This window comes from Lottia gigantea (genome assembly GCF_000327385.1).
Source record: "Lottia gigantea unplaced genomic scaffold LOTGIsca_6, whole genome shotgun sequence".
NCBI classification, from domain to species: Eukaryota; Metazoa; Mollusca; class Gastropoda; family Lottiidae; genus Lottia; species Lottia gigantea.
In genome coordinates, this window is record NW_008710049.1 from 3370499 (window position 1) to 3398369 (window position 27871).

The 27871-nt window shown below is 32.8% G+C and overlaps 1 protein-coding gene across 1 annotated transcript; it reads right to left on the minus strand.

The window, feature by feature from the left end:
- Positions 1-2791: 2791 nt before the first annotated feature.
- LOTGIDRAFT_229359 (hypothetical protein) lies at positions 2792-27810 on the minus strand (the record flags this gene model as incomplete). The annotated part of the gene is made up of 35 exons (XM_009063947.1): positions 2792-3207; positions 4336-4694; positions 4968-5639; positions 7290-7441; positions 7826-7959; positions 8239-8467; positions 8827-8944; positions 9211-9381; positions 9699-10126; positions 10567-10747; positions 11347-11602; positions 12058-12237; positions 12772-13018; positions 13221-13409; positions 13743-13856; positions 14155-14377; positions 14730-14948; positions 15422-15538; positions 15788-15839; positions 16366-16538; positions 16796-17078; positions 17437-17591; positions 18031-18203; positions 18390-18493; positions 18858-18990; positions 19276-19443; positions 19847-19960; positions 20589-20676; positions 21011-21053; positions 21626-21742; positions 23374-23511; positions 24617-24685; positions 25096-25227; positions 25629-25762; positions 27726-27810. The coding sequence occupies 35 exons, from the start codon at positions 27808-27810 to the stop codon at positions 2854-2856; spliced, it is 6504 nt and encodes a 2167-aa protein (XP_009062195.1). The 3' UTR covers positions 2792-2853.
- Positions 27811-27871: the final 61 nt, after the last annotated feature.

Here is a 27871-nt window from a genome sequence, read left to right on the forward strand (position 1 = left end):
GCAAATATTTCGATGATCATATACCTTAAGTAGATCTCAAGATCATTTTATTTCTCAAAGTAAAGCTTGTTATTATTTGTGTATGTTTTTGAAAGCATCAGAGAACAAAAGATCTGCCAATATGTAATTTTATGGCCCATACGAACGAAAGGGCCCATATCCTGTTTCTAATGTAAGCTAAGTATGTCTTTAAGTGGCCATTTTCTTAACCATGTCATGGGCATGTAATAATTTCCAATATCTATTATATTCATTAGCCTATATATATTTATATCAATGTCAATATCTTTTATATATGTACATGTATATATCAGGAAACTCTTGAGTTGAGATTTCCAAACAGCTGATCCAAGCTAACCTGTGATAACCTTGTATTATAGACTATTATTATTTATTGTTATTGTTAGTCTAATATAGATTAAAAATATATTTTATATTATCATAATTATATAATTTGTTTATTTATTGTTCTGATCAATGTTGAGTTTAGTATTTCCTTTTTCAACATATTCATATCCCATCAAGGAATACTTACCAGACCCAGCCAGCTATCAATACTTACCAGACCCAGCCAGCTATCAATACTTACCAGACCCAGTCAACTATCAATACTTACCAGACCCAGCCAGCTATCAATACTTACCGACCCAGCCAGCTATCAATACATACCAGAGCCCGCCAGCTATCAATACTTATCAGGCCCAGCCAGCTACCAATACTTATCAGGCCCAGCCAGCTATCAATACTTACCAGACCCAGCCAGCTATCAATACTTACCAGACCCAGCCAGCTATCAATACTTATCAGGCCCACGCCTAGATCAAAATATATGTATCTATTCCAGCCTCTGGTAGCTATTTAGAAAGTTGTGGACTGGTTTACAGACAGACCCTGTTTTGTGAGAATTGTCCGCACTTCCCAAGGTGCGTAGGTTTTAAATCTATTTATCTAAATCGAATCCGCCAACAAAGATAAAGTTGGAAAGATATTTTTGTAGTTCAGTCATACTATTAAATTCCCCAAAATCATTTATGTCACGTCTGCGGTTCCATCAAAGTATTTTTTCAACCAAATTGATCTCTCGTCGGTCATTTAAAACTGCGTGTGCAACCAAAAGTTTACGGTTGATAATAACAAAACAAAAGTTATGATGATGCCCAACATGTTATGTTAGTAAAAACGCATCTTCGAAGGTGTGGAAAATCTCGTGACTTCAGCCGATAACTGTCAAAATATCTATCAGAGACGTTTCAACCGGATCTAAACGAAAACTGGGAGTCAATTGAAAACTGGAGTGCTTGATACTAACTGACTAATTCTAAAGGATCACCAAGTCAGTCAGTCAGTCCTGGCTGGATAGTTTACAAATAAAAATCTCTGTAACAGAATAAGTCAGTTTTAATTCCAACAATAAAATACATGAATAAACAACAGAAATCCCACAGTTATATCACAGAAATATAGCAATAATACAGGAATACTGCCACATTGAGACCACAACTCCTTTTCACATAATGCAGATAATACAGGTAATAGGAAAACAGAAGGCTCTGAACTCATCTTAATTATATATATATATGAATTAAAGCATGAAACCTATTTATATATAGTCTAGGTTTCATAGTTCAAAAAAAGAATTTCAGACTTTTGAACAGAAATAAAAGTTCCCATTATCGATTGCAAGCAGTTATGACAGATAAAACAAGTTTTTTGAAAATGGTCTGAGAGTATATTGTTTTTATGTTGTTCAAGATTCATGTAATGAGGATTTTACCATTGATATATGCCTCAATACATGGTTTGTATTAACATAAAATTTCACAATTAGATATATATAAGCATAGTATTATTGTTCACTCAAACAGCTGATATCAATTTAATGAAGCCTACCTTAAACAATTTATTGTCATAAATTAAGGTAACTATCTCTTCTCTATATAATATTGAATTGTAAAATTAACAAGCTAATCTGTAATCGTTGTTTGAGTGAATAATTAGAGTATACTTTTAGACTTCAGCTTCAATAATCATTATTCTCATTTCAAAACAATAAACAAAAATATCAACAAAAAAACAACAACAATAAATAAACGACTAGATAGTTAACAATGAGACAGTTACAGTCCTCTGGAATTCATTGCGGAAATAAATAAATAAATGTAAAATAAAACCAATAATAAATAGAACATTATCTTATTTGGAATGTACAATATGAGGCATTTCATTGTCCCTAAAAGAGATGAAATGGAGGTCTTTTGTATCATGAGTTCAAAAAAAGACATGAAAACACGATTTTTTTGTGCCACTACCATTGCTTTTGTGAATATCTAGGGAGTATAAGCACAGATCCCTTATCATTTATGAGACAGACAACAAGTCTTAACGACTTTAACCCAATATCATCAGAACATATGAAATGCAATGGATGAATAAAAATGTTATACAATAAATAAGAAACGACAGCACCATAGCAACTGAACATGTGATCTTCAATCAGTCATATGTTCAACCTTGAAAACAGAGGTGAGGTTGACATGAAATATAGTTATAGATATTTATTCTCATCTAGGTATGAATATTATCAAGAAATGATGAAGGACATTGGAAGATATATTGCACATCATAAACAATGTAGATGGGTTGGCAGTGGGAAGGGTTAATTAGGGAGGGGGAAAGCAAAAGTTTCTTTCATAAGTGATCACCACACAAGCTTTCCCATGAGACAGAAAAATAGAATATAATTCTCATTAAAAAATAATATTGGACCTTTTTGGTTCACTCTCATTGGTTCATCTGATATGGAATACCGAGATTTCATTGGTTAACAGTTTTATTAACATCTGATTGGTTATTTTACTGATCTTCTGACTTGCTGGCAATCTGTGATTGGTCAGATTGAGATTCTGAAACCATCTGTGATTGGTCAATATTAGTGTCTATACCAGAATCTGATTGGGCTACAGCAACATCATCATCTGGTTTAACCAATCGTTTGATTGGTGAGTAATGGTAGAGGTTACCAAGACGATGAAACCAGGTGGCAAGTGTCTGTTTGAGACGAGGGTCGTCTGAGTGACAGACCAACTGAGTGTTACAGTTATAAATTACTGGAATTAAAGACTTAAATCTTAGGTCATCCATTTGTAGGAACAACTGTAGAATTCTGGTTAACATCTCCGACCATGATCGAAGGTGGGCTTCACTGTCCTAAAATTTGAAAATAAAAATTATGTAATATTTGCCAATATAATTCAGGGTCTTAAGCCCAACGCAGACGAGGAACATTTTAAGCGAACAATCATAAAAATTTTGTTTCGATCATTTTTTTCACTGTCTGCGGATTACAGAAACAAGAACAAAAATGTTGTTCGTGAAATCAAACATATTTGATTTTATAAAATTGTTCGCCTCCCGAACAATTCTTTGTTCGTCGTCTGCGTTAATGACGAACATTAGCGCCGAACATTCATCCACGAAAGACCAATCAGCGATCGAAGCCAGACCACATGACACCCATAATGGCGACGTCCACCAACACAAAATTTTGGATTGTGGAGAAGGAGCAGATCATAATAGATATGTGGTCGCAATCTGCCTGTTTGTTTATGATTTCTTCAGCCCGACTATTCAGATAGGAACAAGAAGTACGCTGCGATGCAAGAAATAACACAAGCCCTGGAAACAACCGGTAAATTTACAAGGTTGCCGAACACACCCTGCTCTTTACGACGTTGAATCCGGGTACGGACCCAAATGCTCCTATTTCGCCGTCTACGTTGGCATCTTTTTTTAAATTAATAAAATAGCTAACACAATTTTACATTTTCTTCTGGACATCGCCATCTTGAGGTCATGTGATTTTCTGTGGCACTGGCGTATTGTTCGAGCTAAATGTTCGTCATTTGCGGAATTATATTTGTCGTCTGCGGATAATGGAAAACAAATATATTTGTTTGATGTATTTGTTCGTCGACAGAAATGATTCTCGTGTGCTTTGGGCTTTAGACTGACTGTTCAATACAATATAAATCTAGTATCAAAACTAGTGCTTGACCAATAAAATGATTAGAACACAACTTTATAATAAGTTGATTTTTTATGAGTGGCAGAATGAATTGTAATTCAGTCAGTGTCAACATTCAAGTAAACATTCAGAGTACATTTTAAATTTCTCACATCATGTGTCATGTTTTTATCTAGGTAACTCAAAGTTCAGGTGCATTCATTGGAGAAATAAGCTTGTTTGTATCATATGAAAAACATTAAGATCTGAAAAAGCCCAGCAATAGTAAAAGATTCACAGAAACTTTCAAGAAAATGTTTCTAAGAACTCACCTTCATTATGGACGACTGTTGCTGTTTTTCTATTTTTTCATCAACCACTTCTTTTCTAGGTACCTTATCTTTTCTGACATCTTTCATTCGATTCACCAATTTCACGAAACTTGGCATAGAATTTTGTTGTTTGCGCTGTTTATACTTGCTCATCAATGATTTGATAGTTTTATCAGTGGCTACAGTATACACTCTACTTTCTTTATCTTCTCTTATCTCACGCTTACTTTTACCTTGACCTTCATCAATTAACCCTTGACCTTTACCCTCTTGACCTTGATCTCCATTCATGACCTCTTCCTCATCAGATTCATTTTTTGTTGTTGTTTCTTCTGGTGTGTTTTGGAAGGTCGCTTGAACTAAAATACAAGATCATTTTCTCAAACGCTTACTAATGGCATCTAATGGTAAAATCTAGATATTCTACAATGTCCCTGTGTCTCTCATGATACTACTATTCCCTTATTCGTATAATTCCACAAGTATAATTTATGCAAGAATGAAGATCACATGAATGAGGTCACAGTGGGCATGTTGCCACATGTTTTTTATAGACAGTTCGAGGACAGCCTGTGGTAATACTTGTACCTTGACCTCAATCAAGATCCAAAAATGGGTCAGACTCAACTCACCAGAGACAATATCACATCCCTTATAAGGTCTGACAACCTTGGAAGGACAAAGATGAAATGAAAAAGACCACTTACTATCCTGTGTATCTATGATAACAGGAGAGGAGACAACTCCACCACTATCACTCTTATTAGAACGTGTCGAACTTGATCTTCTTACTTTCTTACTTGTAACGTCACTCATATCATCAGGTTGGGCAATTAAAAAGAACAGCGGCTGTTCCTCCATTCGATCAAACCTGGCCGTTCCTTCTTTATCAACTAAAACATCTACATAGGTTTGACACAGTTCATCACAGACATTCTGCAGCAAATACGTAAACACATCAGGACTGGTTAAAATTCCACCACTTGAATGACGTTTTTCTAGAACCAAATCTGAGATGATTCCTGTATCTCGTTCACAAACGTTGGATGTTTCGAGAATCTCTTGAGTATTCTTCAATGATATCGAATTGTTATGGCAACAAATTTCCACCAATGAATGAACATAATAAACAATACTTGCTCCAGCTTGTTTATAAAGATTTGCTGCTACGTCTAAACCAGCCACCTTCTGTACCAGGAATTTGAGTCCAGGACGTGAGTCAAAGTCACAAGCCAGAGAGTAAGCTGATTGAAGACATTCCAGGAAAGTTAGTACATTACGAGTTGACATATATGGTAGAAGACCTGGAAAAATGATAACAGTATTGTTACCTCTACTTCTCTTAATCAAATAATGAGGAAAGATGACTTATTCAAAAGATCTTAAGGTATTGACCGAGATCAGAACCCACAACACCACAATTTGTTTAATATCAAGAAAATGACATCATGTAACAATTGCAATGCTCTTACTGACTGTGCTATAGCCCATTCTCTGACATAAGATTTGAGATCTGAATTTCCCTGTATGTTACATCCCTCATTTGAGATCTCAATTTCCCTGCATGTTACATCCTTCATTTGAGATCTCAGTTTCCCTATATGTTACATCCTTGATTGAGATATCAATTTCCCTGCATGTTACATCCTTGATTTGAGATCTCAATTGCCCTGCATGTAACATCCTTGATTTGAGATCTGAATTTCCCTGCATGTTACATCCTTGATTTGAGATCTCAATTTCCCTGTATGTTACATCCTTGATTTGAGATCTCAATTTCCCTGCATGTTACATCCTTCATTTGAGATCTCAGTTTCCCTATATGTTACATCCTTGATTGAGATCACAATTTCCCTGCATGTTACATCCTTGATTTGAGATCTCAATTGCCCTGCATTTTACATCCTTCATTTGAGATCTCAATGTCCCTATATGTTACATCCTTGATTGAGATCTCAATTTCCCTGCATGTTACATCCTTGATTTGAGATCTCAATTTCCCTATATGTTACATCCTTGATTTGAGATCTCAATTTCCCTGTATGTTACATCCTTGATTTGAGATCTCAATTTCCCTGCATGTTACATCCTTGATTTGAGATCTCAATTTCCCTATATGTTACATCCTTGATTTGAGATCTCAATTTCCATGTATATGTTACATCCTTGATTTGAGATCTCAATTTCCCTGCATGTTACATCATTGATTTGAGATCCCAATTTCCCTGCATGTTACATCCTTGATTTGAGATCTCAATTTCCCTATATGTAACATCCTTGATTTGAGATCTCAATTTCCCTATATGTTACATCCTTCATTTGAGATCTCAATTTTCCTGTATATGTTACATCCTTCATTTGAGATCTCAATTTCCCTGTATGTTACATCATTGATTTGAGATCTCAATTTTCCTGTATATGTTACATCCTTGATTTGAGATCTCAATTGCCCTGCATTTTACATCCTTCATTTGAGATCTCAATGTCCCTATATGTTACATCCTTGATTGAGATCTCAATTTCCCTGCATGTTACATCCTTGATTTGAGATCTCAATTTCCCTATATGTTACATCCTTGATTTGAGATCTCAATTTCCCTGTATGTTACATCCTTGATTTGAGATCTCAATTTCCCTGCATGTTACATCCTTGATTTGAGATCTCAATTTCCCTATATGTTACATCCTTGATTTGAGATCTCAATTTCCATGTATATGTTACATCCTTGATTTGAGATCTCAATTTCCCTGCATGTTACATCATTGATTTGAGATCCCAATTTCCCTGCATGTTACATCCTTGATTTGAGATCTCAATTTCCCTATATGTAACATCCTTGATTTGAGATCTCAATTTCCCTATATGTTACATCCTTCATTTGAGATCTCAATTTTCCTGTATATGTTACATCCTTGATTTGAGATCTCAATTTCCCTGCATGTTATATCCTTACCTGGTATTTTGGTGTGAGATTGTTTTGGTATAAATTCAGTATCAGTACTAGAATCTGATTTTATTTCAGCCCCATCTAATAACAGGTATCCTATTGTCTGTAATAATAGTTGATGTGACAATAATCCTACAACTATATTACGAAACGGTACTCTGAAATACAGACAGTAAATTTAATTTTTTCATCAAAGCAATGAAAGGATATACATTTTTGAGTAATGAAAGGTTTCAATATTAGCATATTTTTTTTGTTGTAGATCCACTTTTATATAACATGCAGATTTACTATACATTTCGTTCGTAAGATCTTATTTTTTGTTTTAATAGTGCAAGAGCTTTATCCTCTTAGCTGTATATTATGATCTATAATCAACAGTAACTAGTTTGTTGTTGCAAGATCAAAGAGCTAGTTTCTGGTTCAATCAACTTCATATGATTCAGTGTATCTACCAGTAAGACTACAGTATTTCTTAAAATCTTTATCTTACTTCAGTTTAATTTTTTAAAAAGTAAGAAAGAAAGAAAGAGGAAACCAACCTAGTCATAATATGTTCTGGATTAAGACTATCCTCATGATTTGGTGGATATAATAAAAATATAAATGATTTATCTTCATCCATATCAAATTTCACACTGGATATTATAGATACCTGACTTTCTAACAGGAAGACCTGAAATATCAAACCAAAATTGGTTAAACAGGGGTTGAAACATATAGGTAGAAGGAAGGAAGATGGTTCTTATCATTTATAAAACTATTAGAATCTAACTCACTTTTTCATCCAATCAGCATTGGCTAAATCATTTATCAAGTGGCTCACTTTATTGTTAAGAATTTCATAATCATCTGACATTTTGACTTACAGCTAGTGTTAGGTTAGATCATATTAAGTCAAATTTTCATGGAAGTGTGTGTGGGTGTAGGTGTACAATCTTTACGTGTAGCCTACCTGATGAGCCAGTTGTTTTAATCTAATAAATTCTATTGGTGTACAATCTTTACGTGTAGCCACCTTGACCTGACCTATATCACCATAGAAATTCTCAGAGTTGGCGTGGAATAATGTCATCAGTTGTCTAACACTGTATGTTGTAATATTTAAAGCTCTCTGTATAGATTCAGCACAAATCTGCCACATAGATTCTGTTAGCAGAGGACCAGCACTTGATAGAACATGTCTAAAAATATAACAAACATGACAAACTTATAAATGACACAATTAAGTCCTTTTCTTTTCAAGATATCTGAAAATAATGAATCTAAATGACAAACACATATAAATGACTAGTATATGACTGGTACATATTCTTTAGCTCAGAGAGTTGTAAATCATAATAAGTTTAGAACAAATTTACAGTTCCATATAATACAGAATCTATTAATTGAATATGGGTGGTTCGGAGGAACTATTTCTAAAAGCAGCCTCTCAAATCGAAAAGTTACCTTATTTATACAAATACTGACACTCAACACAATTACTACAGCAACTTTTATCTATATTGCCACAAAATGTGATAAAAAAGAACCTGTTTTTTACCTGATACAAGAACAACCCAGTCGAGATATTCTTTCTACAGGTTGAGCAACACATTCTGTTAATACATCTAACATCTGTTTAATCATAAACTCTAACATAGCATGGGTTTCTTTATCACCTGTAATAAATAATATAACAGTATAAACAGTATCTATATCTATACAATTGTTGATAATAGTAGCTTTCGGCAGCTCCCCTCTAGTGACGTCATAAAACACGTCAGTTTTTGTAGAATTGCAACAACCACAGACAAATTGAAGCTATCAGTGTCCCCGATACACATATAAATTTTAGAAAACCTCTTTACAATCCCTTTAATTAACAACCTCCACTTTTAGTGTTCTTAGCAGTTGAAATTTTTAGCATACTTGGAAAAAAACTTACCAACAAATTTATTGAGATAGTCGACTACTAGATCAGCTGTATTACCCAGACACTGTTTAAAATTCACAGCTCCTGATATCCAGTAATTCTGAATACGTGATCCACGACGTAACCACGATTGTAACATTGGTAATACTAGATGATTGACACAATGTACAGCAAACTCAGGACCTAAACATTCAATTGCAGGGTTATATATGATCCCTGTCTATGTTCATTAACATACAAGATACTAGTGATATTTAATTTTGTATGGCATTTGAGCAAAAGTGGTGATGTCATTCTGAAAGATTATGTGATTTTAAACAATAAGCTCTACATACAAAGATTAAAAGTCTGTTACATTAAGTTTATGATCATACTAAGCTTATGAATACTACAAATAAATCGCCAAGAATCCATCAAAAAATGGTCTGTTCAGCACGCCAATAATTTGGTTACTGTTTGCATGTCAAAATAACAGGTGCTCTAAACAATTAAATTCTTACCAGGCACATCAGCAGCAGATCTCAGCAGTTCAAACAATGTCTGTAGAGTTTGAGGTTGGAAAGTTTTAGGACAGGAAGATATAGAGGTAGCCAGGCCATCTAACAGTAGATACCAGACATGTAGTATTCCAGACGGATTGTCTAAATCATCTAGAGGTTTAGGTTTCCATTCAACTTTCCCTGGACCAATCACATCTTGTTTTACATCTGATGGTTGTAATGAGTGCTCTGATTGGCTACCATTAACCATCCCTGAGTCCACTGATTGGCTACTTTTGGCATCAGGTTGAACTACTACCCAATCAGGATCTTTGTCTGGAGAAATCTCCACATCTGGTTGGTCAGCATTAAAATGTTTGGCAAAGGATTCGAAATTCATATCTGGTATATTTGGGTCTACGACTTTGACTGTGTTTCCTAACTGTATTCTGTAATTATAATGAGGTTATCATTCAGAGCAGTAACATTTATGACACAAGTATAAACAATCCTATAGATTGAAGTATATTCAGTATTTTCAAAACATCAATAAGAACCATGTACTATGTTCTGGGGTAGAATTAGTGACAACCTCGGATATATATTGTTTCCATGACCACTTATCATCAATAACATGAACCTTTCTTACACCTATATCTAGTCATGGCTTTTGGTATGCATGAGTATTCTTGATTTACTTCATTTGTTTATAAGTGCACCTCAAAGACCTTGATTTCTAAAGAGCCAGATGACAATAGAAGAAACTTTGTATAAAACTTTTAATAGCGATTGTCTTATAAAGCTGTGAGTATATATCATACTTATAAAAGATTAATGCCATTAAAGTTTCAAAAATATATATCTTTCTTAGTTTGAGATTATTTCTTACCTTTGAGAGCCTTTAAAAGGAGGACAAGCTGGCATCTTCCACATATGTGTAAGTATATCACAACATCGTTTCAGATATTTTAACGCTGGTATACAGAGGTTTTCATCATTTATAACTTGATTACCTGCCCCTAGATCACTGCCTGATTCACTGTCATCATCACTGCCATACTCAAACATACCTAGATAAATAGATAGGTGAAATGATATTAGGAGGTATAGATAATACTTTCCTATAAAAGCACTGCCCTAAGTTACTAGTAGAGACTATGTTGTTTTATGTTTTATTTTTCTCAATCTTTGTAGGCTAATAGTCCTAGCTAATTTGTGAGAAAATATCTTACTCACAGAGCCCCAGTATTTTGTGAAAGCATTGATATCTGTTTCAAAATTTGGATATTAATATAAAATGTAAAAAAAAGTACAGCTTCAATATCTATCACTTGATTGATGTGAACCCAAATATCTCTATTTCGATTAAGTGATTATGGACGACATAAGGTATGTGATTCCGAAGGCTTTGTGTAAGAATAAAACTGTGTAAAAGCCTTGCAAGGATTAATGTTGATGCTGGTGTTCTTACTTGATGATTCTGCATTTTTTAGATTTGTAATGCTGTGTAATAGAAACTTTACGTGTTTGACTTTTGCTAAGGGTGAGTAAGTGAAATAATGATAAGAATAATGGCATTATTTTCTTGGAAATTAAAGGGAATTGTCAAAATCACAAGTAATTTGGTTGAACCCCCTGTATTTTATTACAGAAAATCTAATCATCTTACCAGGTCCATGAACATATTTCAACAAACATAAAATACAGTCCACAGTAGCGTTAGCATAGACTAGTATATTATCAGTACTTAAATACACTTCAAATACATCTAATACAGCTGCTATATGTCTCTGTCTAGCCTCATTCACCTCTTCATTAGCTGTATATTCTATTTTAACAGAACGTAGAGCTCCAAACACTGGTCTCCAACCAGACTGTATCTGAGCTGTACAAGCTTCTACTTCTTCACAAAGAGAACATACAATCTGAAAGGAATGGAGGTAGTAAGGCTGATAGTGTTGTTTAAGAGCAGGGGATATATAGAAATATATCCTAATGTAGAAAGAATAAATGACATTATGGAAAATTTTTCTGAATATGAATTTTTACCCAGGGTACAAAGTGATTGTCTCCTGTTAAATTTTGTTTCATTTTGATTAAATGAAAGATTCTCGTCCACTATTCGCGAAACAATCTTAGTGCAAGGACGTCCTAAGGTCTTAACTTAATACTGTTTATAGGACGATCTAGTTCTAAGATCGTTTCGAGAATACTGGCCCTGTATTATATTTGATATCTTATTTCATTTCAAATAATACTTTAGTTGTTTGGTGTAGTTGAATTTAATGAGTTACTATACAGTAGATGTCACTGACACAGGGTTAAAGCATAATATCTCAAACTCAGTGTATAAACAGTTAAAAATTAACAAATGACCCACCTGATCCTGTACATCACCATCACATAATTCTAAACATAACATATCTTCAAATGTTTTACATAGGAACTCATTAACGTGGAAATGTGGTAATTCTTCATGGTTAGATAACATAGCAACTATAAATTCATGTATACATGTTACAGCCATTTTACTAATACTACGTTCATGATGTCCTGTAGCCTGTAATAATAATATAAAAATCCTTTTTGTTGGCGTCAAAGTCTATCTTGATGGCATCATTAGTATAAAATAATTTCAGTGTACAAAATTGTAACAATGTCTCGCAAAAAATGTAAATGGTCTAAAAAGTAAACAAATTTCAGTGTACTGTCTTGCAAAAACAAAATTTCAGTGAACTAAGTCTTACATGAAAAATTGCAGTGTACTGTCTAGCAAAAACAAACTTTCAGTGAACAAAATCTCACACAAAACACTCAATACACCCCAACACAAAACAAATTTTCAAACGGCCTTGTTGATATGACATGAATAGTGTTCCTTGGAACTAAATACAATACAATAAAGCTATTTGGTATCTCGGAAGCAGCCAGTTAAATGACAAATACAACCTCAACAGCATTATGTAAACCAAATAATTGCTTTTCACAGCATCTATGATGAAGCTTGTCTAAATTAGCTTATAGTAAATGATCATGTTGTAAATTGCTTATGATGAATTCTAAAAATTCTCAACTCTAAAGAGAATGAAATTACCTCGACTAAATAAGGAGATATAACACTCCAAGCTCTTATTAGATGTAATAGTGGTCTGGTACTATTGACTACTTTCATTAGAACATCCTGTAATCTATATAGATGTAATGCATTAGTTGGTAGTCTTCCAGTCTCGTAGTCTCCAGTACCCAGTTTACGTAGCTGTGCTCTACTAGCTTCACCTAGCTCTGTTAAAAAACTTAGTAGTGACATCAAGTTTAATTTTCTTGCTGCATCTTCAAACAAACTGAAAGAAACATAGACCAATTAAGTATGAATTTTAATTTTCTTTTTTAATTTCCAAGCAAGCATTTTGTGGTAATAAATCATCCAATTTGTTATATCTCAAAAAAAAAATCAAAAAAAAATCATCAATCAACAACTACAAATAACTCAGCGCTGGTCTATCATAGACCATGGAATGTTGACCAGATGACATACTGACTTACCTATCAACCTCTTGTGAAAGACCACACAGAGCTTTAGTAGCTTGAGCATGAGTTAACACCCCTCCTCCAGTAAGTGAACTATCCCATCCTGATTCTATACTAGACTGACGGATCAGTTCAAGTACATTGATATGAGGGGCTATAGGTCCTACTGGTACAACAGGTGCTGCATATAACTCATTCTCATTTCTGAAAAAGATACACATGTTTACAACACTAACACAATAAAGGCAAGATTGATGATTTGATACATATATTTATGTTATAAACTGTGCTGAGACACATTGAATACAATTAAACCCAATTTTTATAAACATAAATACTTCGGATAATGCATGTTTTGCTTTGAGTAGGGCAAATGGTGGGAAAAACTCTGCAATAGAGCGATACAACAAGAATTTTGAAAATTAAAAATTGATACACAAACTTATAACGTATCTTTTTGAAATTATATAAGACAACAACTTATTTCGCTTATTAAGTCCAATGACCAAGCAGCATTGTGTAGTTAGTAAAACTTACGGAGGAGCCATATCTATCTCAGCTGTTTGTTCTTGTTGTATTTTAGGTAGACTAGATTGATTATTACCACCACTAAAATATGTATGTTCTAATTCCGAGATATGGGCACAACATCTGAAATATAACAATATCCAATTAGAGCAACTGTCATTCTTGAGCTCCAGGCTTAAAACACCAGACTACATTCACTATGATGAATATCAAGAAAGAAAGAAAGGCCATTAACCATTAGGTGTATCCGGAAAGGGAAACGAGATGTCAACATGTATGGGAAGATTTCTGGAAGAGCCGACACGAACTGTCGAGCAAACACATAAGTAGTAACAAAACAACTAGAGGAGCCAAAATGTTGATTTGGAATCAAGACAGCACAAGACCAACTATATCTAAAAACATTTTTTTTTCAACAAACCTGAAGACATGTTGCCAGCAATCAGCAGAATGGCTTCCCATTTCTAATCCTGTTGTCATGACAGCATCCATACTGAGTACATGAGCAGCATGAAGTCTGGCTAGTTTAGGTTTTGAAGGTAAAACTGATGATTTATTTTGTTTATTATCTGATTTAAAATCTTCTTTTACACATGATGTTGTTGCTAGTTGAGTAAATACACCAGCACATCTGTTCTGTAAACCTACAAATTAATAATTTTTCACAAGATATGCTTTCAGGAATATTTGAATAACCAACTGTGCAGGATATCACAAATTTTTCTTGACTTTAGGTTTGAGTATCCACTAAGATAATTATTGACTAAGTCTAGTTTTGAACATCTATAACATACTTTGAACAGAATCTTCATTTTGTGTCACATTGTTGCATCAGACATCTTTCTTATTATTTTGGGTAGTGCGGCAACCTAAGAGCCTAACAAATAACGATCCAACTATCAACTGAGTAAATCTCACTGCCTTACAGATAGGCAATATGCTTTGAAAACACTAATGAATACATACTTTTTGGTAAAAAGATGCCCTTCAACTTACCTAACATGCAGCATAATTTGGCAGCTTTCCTCAATCCATCTAAACTTAAGCATATGGCATTCCTGGCTCTCATAGATTCTTCCTTGGCTCCCTCAGTACCCAGTAATAAAGCTAGACTACTGGAACTGCCACAGGAACTTTTACCAGTTAATAATACTGATAAAACATCTAATATATCATCATAACATACATACAATATTAACTTAGATAACTTCTTTCCTGAAATTAACAACAAGTGAAGGAATAAATGAATGAATAATTAAAACAGATAAACCTTTTAAGAGATAGAATTTATCCATGAAATATAAGTTGTTTTCCAATCAACTACGTTAAAGGGGAAGGTGTTTACTTTAATATAAGTCAGTCAAGTCTTCTCCATGTGATTAGGCTTGTCCCCAAGTTTCACCAGAAGTCCTGTTTGCCAGCCCTTTGAACTCATTGTACATTTTTCTTTGTAAAGACACACCTTGTACACCCTCACACACAACGGGCAAAGAGAAAGTTGTGTGAATAATTCTCACAGTGGACAGAGATATCTGAATTCTCTACTGATATCATAAAAAGCTTCAATTCTAAGGTATGCAAAATGTCTCACATGTTCAGCTTGTAGTGTTGCTGGTACCCCTAAGGGAATACTTGAACCCCAAAGTGGGGAGCAGGATCCTAGAGTACATACATACATACATACATACCTGCTTCTACAGCTTGAGTTCCAGTCTTCTCTTGACCAATATCTATAAACCCAGAGTTTTCTTTACCATCTGATAATAACTGTCCTCCAATTTCATGACTTTCTAATCCATCAATTTCTGTAACAGTGCATATTGATAACTCAAGACAATATATTTGCACCAGGAATCTTTTCTTCAAGTATACATATAATCTAATAGACATATAGTCTACCGTACAACCATGAATAGTGACCCCTAAAGTCTACTATGTCCTCTAAAGTCTTCCAAACTCATAGATGAAAGTTTCATAGTAAATAGAATATTTTTTATGGAAACATGCAATACACTCAAACCTTACTCGAATATCTTGACAGCGAATTGACTTACCTTTCAACATTTGTATTAGTGCTGTATCATTATGTTTATTATATCCTGCAGTCTCTAAGATTACAGGAAACAACTTGAGTATAGACTTCACTTAACCAGGCTGGTGATAGATAGACTATTATACCACTACTTAATACTTCATCTACAAATTCTTTCTTATAAATAAAATATAACAAATTTATACTATAATTACAATTTAATAGCAAAATATCAAATATATATTAGAATAACAAATTATACCAGCATAAAATAACAAATTTATAATAGAATAAGTTAAAATTTAATTTATACTAACAAATTATACATATGAAATTAGAATTGTCATAGGTGATCTGATCAGCAGAAGAAAATACTCTCATCAGTCTGAACCTAATAAAAGAAAGCAGGTCACTGGTTGAATTAAACAGACTTTGGAAAGCAATGACTGTGGTACCAAACTTACAATCCAACTGACCAATGGCTACAAATCAAGAAATCTATGGCAATACACTAGACACTAGAAAGCAAACAATGAGATACCAAGCAAACAACAATCCAACTGAACTCCAGAAAAAATCCAGCAAATAACTTTGACTTACCTCAGTGAGAGGTTGTTTAGCTGTTTTATTACCATTATAATAATCATTTAGATTGAGTTTTAATGATAATAATAATGATAATAGTGATGCTGTATATATACCATCAGCATTTAATATTACTGATGATATCAAATCTTTAACATCCTCACAGTATGACTCTACTGGTACCATTCCTTAATGAAAAATCAAATATCTAGCTTTATAAAAAAACTATATGAAACTGTAATATTACAGTGTTTAAAGACAAACTAGCATTGAATATTTAGGGTCATTGTTTCCAGTAGGGCCTGACATGAAAATTGCACATAATTAAAGTAATTCTCAGTTCGAGAATTCTATCAGTTTTCACTTCAAATCAAATTTTCAGCTATCTAGGGTACCTTTTTAACAAATCCATGAGCAATGTTTGGTAAAATAAAAATGTTCCTACCTGCACAGAAATTGGAGGCAAACTGTTTCAAGCCTTGATCTACTTCTTGTATAGAATACATATTGAACAACTGTGGTAAAATACGTTTAAACTGATGTATAAATAACTTGGCATTTTGACGTTCTACAGCTTCAAATTTATCTCGAAGCAACCTGTGACGTCGAACCATCTCTTGACGTTGATCTGACTGGACCTGATTCTGGATGGTTATTTTTAAATCCATCTCATCCTCCACTGTCTGTTTACCTATTGATCCTAAACGTTTTTTAGGTGATTCTTTTTCCTGTAATATCAATCAGGTTTGAACTTTCACTTTTCTGCAGAACATAAAAACTCTTCAAAAATTCTCAGTTATTCTTTTCATTGAATTGAATTTCACTCTTCGAATTTTTAAGACACTTTGGTTTTTGTAAGTATTATTGAAAATATCATTCATTGAACTTGTGTGAACCATGCAAATTTTTCTCATTCGCGGTTGAATAAGTGTCTTGATGCATGAGCTTGTTTCTAAACTTTGACTTCAATGTCTGAACGTTAAAGGCTGAAACATAAGCTATAAGTTTTGTTGTGACCTTAAAAATCATAAGCCTGTTTATGTCTTATTAAAATCCTATTTTTCAATTATCTGTAAACCATATTACCTTGTTTATAGTTTCAGATTCTGATCCACTAGTTTCTTTTTTATCATCAATCTCAGCTTCTTCTTCTTCCTCATCATCATCATCAGAGTGTTTACTAACTGATCCTCCATCTTCTACTAAACTTTCCTTTCTACCATTGTACTCATTACTTATATCTAGATACAAAATATAGATAATATTCATTACTTATATCTAGATACAACATATAGATAACACATTACTTATATTTAGATACAAAATATAGATAACACATTACTTATATTTAGATACAAAATATAAATAACACATTACTTATATCTAGATACAAAGTTTAAATAACACATGACTTATATCTAGATACATTCATTATGTTTATCTAGATACAAAACATACATAAAACTCTTTACTTATATCTAGATATAAAGTATATATAACATTCATTACTTATATTTAGATACAATAGAGATACCATTCATTACGTATATCTTAATGCAAAATAAAGTCTTATCATTTATTACTTATAGCTAGATATAAAATATAGATAACACATTTCTTATATCTAGATACAAAATATACTAGATATAAACATAGACAAATTTATATATATCTTCTTACCTTTACCAAGCTCTATATAGGTATTATTGATTTCTTCTACAACACTTTCTATCAAACCTTCTCCATTACATAGTTTGTCTAAAGTTCCTAATAACTGATCAGCACATTGTACACTCACAAAACATACAGCTATATCAGTACATTGACTAGATTCCTGTAGAGAGTCCACAATCCTATAATATAAACATACAGCTACATCAATACATTGAGATATTAGCTTATCTAAGACTAAAAATACTCACTCACTGAAAATGTCTAAGGTTATAACTCTTGCCCATGACTGCATATAATAAATGACTGACAAATTAGTGAACATGCAATGAGCCACACAGAATTCAACAAAAAATAGTTGAACTTACAATCTTAATAATGGCACATCATTTAACGTTTTCACTTTTTGATCTGCTTCCTCCTGACTAGGTGGTGCTGATATATCAGCAACTAATTCAGGACTAGACAATATCTACAAGTACAGAAATGAAATGGAGTTTTACATCATACTTTTCTGCCCCGTGTAGCCAAATGAAGATGGGCAGTGTAATTGTGCAATGCGAGACAATTTGCCAGGATAATGACACTTAGCCTATTCTTTTTTGGATAATGTCAAGGGATCTTTAAATGTACAGCCAGTAGCACTCCAGTTATTGTCCCATTTGCAGACGCTTTTTCAAGGTCAATCTCTATGACCAGATAGAGAAACCTGAATCTCAATATAAGCTAGGAGTTGAACCCCAATGCTCAATCAAACTCCAGCGCTCAAGTCAACCCAGAAAAAAAGTTCGATCTTGGCTCACTACAGGAAATGGGACAACTAAAAAAGGTATTACCTCACAGATAGATTTTAAAGCATCAAGTCTATGTTGTGGTGGAGGATAGATTAACATACGATGAAAAAGAGATTCTAGAACTGGTCTCAAGGTTCCTATTGTTCCTATCAATCTTACTAACTGGTTAGCTATTCTGTAATAAAAAGAATATTATTAGCTACTGTACAATGTGTCACACATTTACTCTTTAATTAACAGTTTTGAAAGGAAAATGGTGTTCCACGGAGTTTTAATAAGCCCTAAGACAGTTTAGACCATTACGCTTGGACAAAAACCAATTAACAAACATGGTAGACGAATAATATGAGTTTTCAAACAGCCATAGATATTTCAAGTTTCCTTTTCGAACTTAATAAAATAAATAAATAAAAATCTAGTATATATTTTCATTTTCATTAAATGGTAACAAATGACTTACGCATAAATAATTTTGGCAGTAGCTACATTGACATTAGGTGCTGAGGTTGACCTAGCTGACCCCCGACCTACGACCCCTTCCTCCATGGATAATGACCGTGTCATTAGAATACTTCTCTCAGCTTTAGGTGTTCCTAACAGTGATATTAAATCTGGACAAAGATTCCTCCTGTAATAGAGATCAATCAAATATCAAATAGAAAAAGAGGACTGATAAGAAATTGACAGGAATAACTTAACTTTATATGTCTACATCAGGATTAGGACTTTAATTATAACAAATATTATAGGAGTCACAATTTGTAAAGCCTCTTTGGAGGTCCTTCCATCATCCATTTAACAGCTGGTCAAAGAATTGAAAGATTCATTCAAAGCAAATCAATGTTCTTCAAAATCAAAATGAGATGAAATATAGTTTTATGTACCACTTACAATAACTTCTTAAAATTCTCATTATCTTACTGAGATATACCATTCTTAAAAGTGATTTCAATGTTGTACTGTGATTTGACGTGCTTTATCTAAAATGCTTTATATTATATATATTGAACTTCCCACTAATGAATACTCACCAGACAAGTTCCTGGAAACCAGCATGATTTCTAATTGATAATGGAGAATTAGTTAATAATGACAGTATGCCCTCTACTAGAATCTGTACCTCTTGTTTACCTTGACCACCAGAACTGTAACAGAAATTAAACTAATACTTATTAGTCACATACAACTATATTATTAAATATAAAATTATTAACGTGACACTAGGTTGCAATAGACAACATGCATTTTGTGTGTACAGCCTCCACTCTCCAAGGTGGTGTACAGTTCAAAATTATTGAAAATATAAGATCTTAATATATATACTGTATTAACATCAAGACACAATGCACTCATTTCTGATTATTATATATGTACAATCCATGGACAAAAGCACAAACGTCTGGTACCTCATCTACTTGCACCTTAAATTTGTCAAAGGTAATACTTATTGAATAGGACAAGAACTCATTAGCAGTCCGAATAACACCGTTCTCATCAGATAAAATAACATTTTTAAATGAATGTCTTATCTTTTCTTATGGCAAAAATTGTAATGTTCTTCAGGAAGAAATACACAAAATAAAATGAATGGAGTTTTACATCCTTCTTCTCTGCACCATGTTGGCCTGTAGCACACGAGGCCTAGGTTTATTGACCCATCAGAACTCAGAAAGAAATACAACAAATCTTTCACTCAGTTGAATTCAAAGTAGACTTGAAATTTGAAAGTTGTTGATTTCACTATAGAGTACATGCCTTTGACAATTTACTCACCTCTGTGTTCCATTTAATTTTCCAGAGAAAAATCTTAAAATAGCTACAATATCATCCATAAGACCTTCACTAGACATATAGTTATTGCCTACAAATTATAAAGTTAACATTTAAACAGAGTAAGAACTTAAAGTATTTCTCCTTTCATGACCAGTTGCAAACTTAATCACTTTCCAAATCTTTTCTTGTGACATCTTGTATATGAATAATTCATAGGTGTCAAAGATGCCTTTTTGAATGTCTCTTGATGAAAAGGAAATCTGCATTCATTCAGCACTCAAGGAATGATACAGTCCTGCACAAATACAATTGAATTGTTACATCTGTATATCTGTTTTGGATTTACTCGCTAGAGAATATCTTGTATAAGAATAGATAAATAAAACTATGAATAAAGATAATAAAAGATTGATTCTACCTACCTGATTGTTTGAAATCAGCGAGAACATTATCTCCATCTTCTACCTGTATTTATAATACATTGTTACTGAGACATTTAAAACTTTTAAATCTACTAGATATTTGGGAGGGCAATACAAAATTTACGTTGAACAGTTTTGTGATTTGATGGGCTGTAAATATTATCTTTATAATTGACTTGTATGTAACAAATTAAAACAATCTTATTATGTTTTTTGATGATATGTGTTTTCAGTTGTTAATTTTTAAAACAATGATGTATAAAATGGAGTTGATTAACCAGAGAGCTGCATTATGAAGCAACCTCAAAGCAGATTGTAAAGTAACTAAAAGAAATCTAGCAGCCAAAAGATAAAAGCTCAGAACTTCTGTTTCAGATCTATAATCTCCTTTCCTAAATATTACATATTTCTTACTTTATACGTCAATGGAGATCCCATTACAGCTAAATATTTTGAAAAAAAAGCTTTTATTAAAATTTCTGTTAAAATGACTGACAACAATTCTGTTTAACACAAAATTTTGAAGGAAATGGGATCCTTGTACTTGTCCGTTTTCAATGTAAACCAAATATTGTACATTGTGAACTCAAACAGAAGTTCTGTAGAGAATCTTACCACTTTATTTTCGAGTTCTCTCAGTTTTTCTGTGTAACTCTTTAACATCTGAGTCATGGCAGCTTTAACAGAGCCACGAACATTAAGTGAACTGCTACTATACGTATCCACAAATACCTAGAGCCAATCCAAGGGAAATAAGCATAGATAAGAGTGGAAATTTCATTTGGGTTTTGGTTTTCACATACTGGACACCCTCTGGAGTAGCTCAATTTCTATTTCAGCCTCTTGATTGATTTTTTGACAGTTGGAGTAGTGTCAGAAAAGGCCCTGTTTTATGGGGATTTTCAAATCTCCGAATAGACTTTCTTTCTAAAATAATGTTAAATAACCTTTCATTGTGTTGGGCATCACTGTAACTTTCGTTTTGTTTCAAAATAGCTATCAGAGGCTGAAATACAAGCCGTTGTTAGGTCTACCATATGGAGAAAATATAAAGATTTTCACTCTGCAGATCATACATGGGTAGGGTGGAATCTTAGACTGGCTAAAGCCCACCCCTTGTCATTATTTGGACCTCACAAGAATTAGTTTCCAAAATTCTAGCTAATCTGATAAATTCTACAGTTGGTATCTAATCAGCTTTCAGATCTGGACACATGAGACAAGGGTGTAAGAAGGATTCATGTCACAGTTCAGAAACTCAGTCAAATAACTCTGTCCAAGGAACTTTTAACTTAATATTACAAACTAAAGCAATTTCATTGCCAGCCTATGAACTGTCCTGTCCCCTCATGGCTTGAGATTACATGATGCATTAGATTCAAATAATGCAGAGTTAAGAGAAGGTTGACACTAACTGCTGATTTATCAGATAACAGTTTCAAATTCAATTTATTTCATGCATAAAGCAAGGGACTTTATCATATATGTTTAATGAATCAAAGGTTCATATATGTATAGATGAGAAAAAAACTAATAATAATCAATAACCTTTGGTTTGTTATTAGAAATATCAGTTAGTACAGTAGGCCAGTAAAATTTTATAAAACAGATATTATTTCATTATCATTTAAAACGAACTCAAGTTAAATGAATTTCATGATGTTCTCAATCCATAATTCATGTCAGATGTGAAAAAAAAAAAATTGGAATCCACAAATACATTAACAGAATGCTCACAAAAAAAATATTTTCATCATTAGTCATTAAAAATTGTACTTGAAAACAGTTAAAAAATAAAATTTTCTGTCCTTCTCAAGTTCTGATATTTCCAACAACTTCAATTGAAATAAATGATTTAAATAATGAAGTGCAATATTGATCTAAAAATGGGTTAAAATGAAATAATATTTGCGAAAAAAAAATTGTAAAATGGGGTCCAGGGTTATGACAGGTGATTCAGCCAGCTCCAAATTATTTTAAAAATCCCGAAGGCCAGCAATATTACCAAATGCTACCATTATTGCCAAAAATACCAGGGCCCGCTTATTTAGGGTTTAGTACCTAATACCTAATGCCTAATGCTCCAATGCCCCCAAAGAAGAACTTTAACGAATAGAAAATAGTTTTACATCAGGGTCATAATTCCAACACATGCAGAACAACAATTTGAAATTGAAATCAGCTTAGCGATTGTTTAATTAAGAACAACCTGATATTAACCATTATTAAGATTGACATGTTTCAGTGATTTTGTAATTGTAAATTTGAGAAGTTGATATTGAGCATGAAGCATTATACACACCACTATAGAGCCGAACCTCATTCCTTAATCCAGAATGCAGAGTAATGAACAGGTATTTTACCTCACACTGGTCACATGCAGGTAAATTCTCAATAATGGCTAGACGTTCAGGTAAAACGTCTAAACATTTAATATAATTATTATAGGCTAGTGAACCTACATCCCCATTGAGGTCACCAAGATGGATGTCGATATAAAGCTAGTGGCAATGAAAAGGAAAAAGTAAGAAAATTTTGATAATCTATTTGATGTGTTCTTTTCATTGCAAAGGAGTGCTTGTGAGGTTTATCAAGTGCAAATGTATGTCATTTGTTTGGCTTGAGAACAAGCTGAGGAACTGAATAGTATCAAATACTATTCAGTGGCAGAGCCAAATGGGGGGCAGAGGGGTCAACTGAGCCCCCTCGCAGCCCTGAATGCAAGTTTTTCGAGCATGACTCTCATAACTAGGTTAGAAATTTGGGCAACCTCAGATATTTCGACCCCTCTCGTACGTCAACCTGGCTCCGCTACTGATACTATTCATACATGTACAAAAATTTACAGGATAATCGTTTCCGGACATGCATGTGTATATAAAACATAACAATGTGCTTACACAAATGTGCCAAAATAATGTGCAAATACTGTAGTAGTGTAGTTGATCAAAGAATTTTAAGAAAGTCAAATATATGCTTGTGTAATACAGAAATATCCTTGTGCCAAAATACCAAAAATTCAATACAGCTCAAACAATCAAATAATAATGTGCCATATACTGAAAACAATACTTAAACAATATACTATATACATTTAACAATAACACTTTTTATTTAGTGTAGCATGCATGAATGAGGTAGATTTTATCAATTATATATTTTATTATGAATCATTATCATCAAATACTTTGTAATATCTTGTATTTATTTCAAATAAATGATGTTTTAAAAAAAAGCAAATTATAACAATAAAAACAAAAGTGTCAATTGCATTGCAGGGTTAGAATTAATAGACAAGCAAGGATATTACAAAAATATGCTAAAAATATTATTCTGCTACCAAATTTTCTGCATTCATAAAAATGTTGGATAGATATTTCATTCAAACAGATCATTGTTTAACTAAATAAGATCAAAAGCTGTTGTTTTTGGCTTTTGTACCAAGTTAACTCTCAAAACAATTGTTCAGTGTATCTCTTATGACCTAAGGGTTTACAATATTGAGAAGATTCTGGCAGGTATGATTTTAAATCACCAGTAAAACTTAAGTATTTAATGTAAAGGTGCAAAGCCATCAATTAAATGGTTTGATAAAATAAAACTCACCTGAGAAACTTTGCAAATAACTTTAGCATTCATACACCAACTGATAGAAAATGTCATATTCAATAGAAACTGAAAAAAATGAATATTTCTTGAGCAAATTCACACTTCTGCTGCAATGTCTTTAGACGCTTGCTAAAAATCTGAACAGGAAAAATTATCAAGAACTCTTAACCCAAAGAGATGAAGAAAAGTATGTGATCAAATAATAAGCATATATAGTACATTCGCCATTACCGTACCAATGAATACTTAAATATGAGCAATTAACTCTATTTTGTAGTAGAGTAATTGTATTCACTACATTTCTGCATTACTGCTCATTTTCGTTTTCAATGTGCACAAAAAGTTATACTAGTTTCAGTGAAGGCTAGAAAGACAATGTTCAAATGCAAAATAGCATAATACTTTTGTCTGGTCCCGCTTCTTTGGATTAACAAGTGGTAAATATTACAATACAGAAAGTTATAATCTAAATATACCTTCATAATTTCAACCTGAGCCTCTTCAGGTAAATTAGGTGTAATATATAAAGAGTTTAACACCTGTACAGGTAATAACTTCTCTTCTACTGCTTCAAAATTACACTGAAATCTTTCATCTTTTAATAGTTCCTGCAAATATCAGTTTGTTCAAGAGTGAAGGAGTTTAGAAAGGGCTGGCCAGGTTCACAAATATAGAGATCTGCTTTTATCATCATAGTGCCAGCATTATAAGATATTGATGGTATAGTCGACACCAAATACTATACAACAATCTGTCAAAAGTTGTATGATCAGTTCTAGTTACAAGACACAAATTGAAACTGGATAGACAAACAAATTGACTGCAGGAAATTTGACAAAATTTTAATTTTATTTGTGAATTTATATAAACCAAGGATGCTTATTTTTGGTCCATTTCGGGTTTTTTTTCATTTTTTTTCTTTTTAAATTTTTATCAATTTTATTTTGGGAACATATTCCTCAAATGTCATCCATGTCAGCAGCCTTGTCTGAAACAACAAAGATCTTACCTGTAAGCCTACAATAGCATGAGACATAAGTCTTTTAGACCTTGATTCTAGAGCAAGTTGTATTGGTTCTAAACATATCTCTCTTACATCACATGTTGGCATAGACGATAGTTTCTCTGGGGATTTCAAGGTTTCTAAAAAAAAAAGAGAACTTATTTAATATGGACACTCTAACAGATTCCTTCCTCATGCAAAACTTGCAGTTACAATATATATTTATAATATAGTGCTGTAGACTTTACAATGTCATGAGCCTTTTCGGACGACTAGAAGAGGGGCCTTAAGAATTAGATGTTATAGTTTTCAGACTTTTGCAATGTGATGCTTACTGTGCACTCTCTAACCTTGAGCACAAATTAATTAAAACACTTTCTGGTCAATATAACATTATTAACTGTAACCAACCACAAGTTTAGTAATAATTTGTAATATTATTATTGGATGCTCTATTTGTCACATCTGTTACACAAATACCAACTTTAACCCAACAAATTAATATATTCTGACATATTTGACACCAGTGTTATTTTCGATTTTGAACTGGTCATCTAAATTTCCAAATGCAACTTCATTCCTATCTTTTTTCCCTGAAATCTATAGAAAAGAATGAGACATATTTCTCTACAATCAGGTGTCTATTTTGCTCAAATCCGTACAGTAGTTTTCTAACAGCTTGCAAAAAGCATAGCAAACTTTAAAAGGTGTGTAAAGTTTTGGCGTTAAAAAATTAACAGCTGGATTTTTTTAGTTAAAACTTTCAGATATGATATGGGATATATTTCTATAGATTTTGATTTAGAGTTTTCGCAAATATGGGCAAAATTTTTTTTCGACCCACAAAAAAAGCAGAATGTATCTTGAATATTAGGGTGCAATCGGAAGATTGTCATGCTCACCCTTTCAGAGCACCCACAGTCGTTCAAATCTCAGCATACCCTTTAAGGTATTGCACTACTTTTTCTTTAGATTTTTTAATAGAAAAATAAAAAATCATCAGGCAAAGTTACAAGTCTTGAAAAGTTAAAAGTTTTATTTGAATATTTTTATCTATTATTCTACGACATAAAGCTGAAAATGAGCTCTATCAGCTTCTCATGCAAATGTTTTTATGATTCTTTTGAATACCACATAGGTCTTCATCATGTTGATGTACCTGAACCAATTAATTACCAATGTTTTTATTGTTCACTGCCAACTAAACTACTGATATTTTGATATCATGATATACCAGTGAGTATCTATACCATTTAACTAGTTTAATAGTATGAATAACTACTTCAAGATAATGACATTATAAAATTATCTTTACCAGAGAACAAACTGTCAATTTTTGTTATGCATACAAGAAGATAGATATCAATAATTTATCGTTAGTCGATCTTTAGGCCTGTCTAACAAACATTGTACCGGTACCCACTAAATACCTATTTAAAAACATCAGATATCAATAACATTATGTTAGTTTAACACTTCAATAATTACAACAACAGATGTTAGAAAGCTAGTCATAAATATTTGTGATATAACCAACCATGCAGTTTCTTAATTAAAATACCTCATATAAGCTTATGGGAGTCACATATGTATGACAATTGGCTAAAGAATTCCACTATATGACATGTGAAAGTTTAATTTCAGAAAAACCTAGGCATACTATTACCTCTACTATTGGAGTAACCACACTGACTTTAATCTAAGCTTATTTGTCAAATATAATACGGTTTAATACCGCCTACATTTCAAAATCTATAAAAAATTCAGAATCTATGTACTAATTTTACAATGCAATTCAGTGTGCAATGAGGGAAATTACGCAATAACAGCAGCATTATCTCTCTTTTTTAATTTCAAATTAGTAATGTCTTCAAATTATAAAAGGATCTGTTAAGTGTAGGCCTAGATTGATTTATTGGCCAATCAAATGACTACGGTTTCTAAACAAAGTAGGATCCTCCAACAAACATCACTGACAGTACAGACGGTGGTAACTAGATTTAAAAATCTGGAAGTAATTTTTCAAATTCTGCCATGATTAAACTTTAGACCTTTAGCATCATTGAAGTCTAAAAAGGGTATCTGTCATGTATTTTTACATACCTATTGCAGCTATACATGACTTTTTAATCGGTAATAACCTCTGTCCAGAACAATCTTTCTGTAATTTTGTCAAAGTTTCTTCCATTTTGCTGGTATTTTTTTAAATGACAACCTTATACTCAATAATGCAATGCATTCAATGGAAA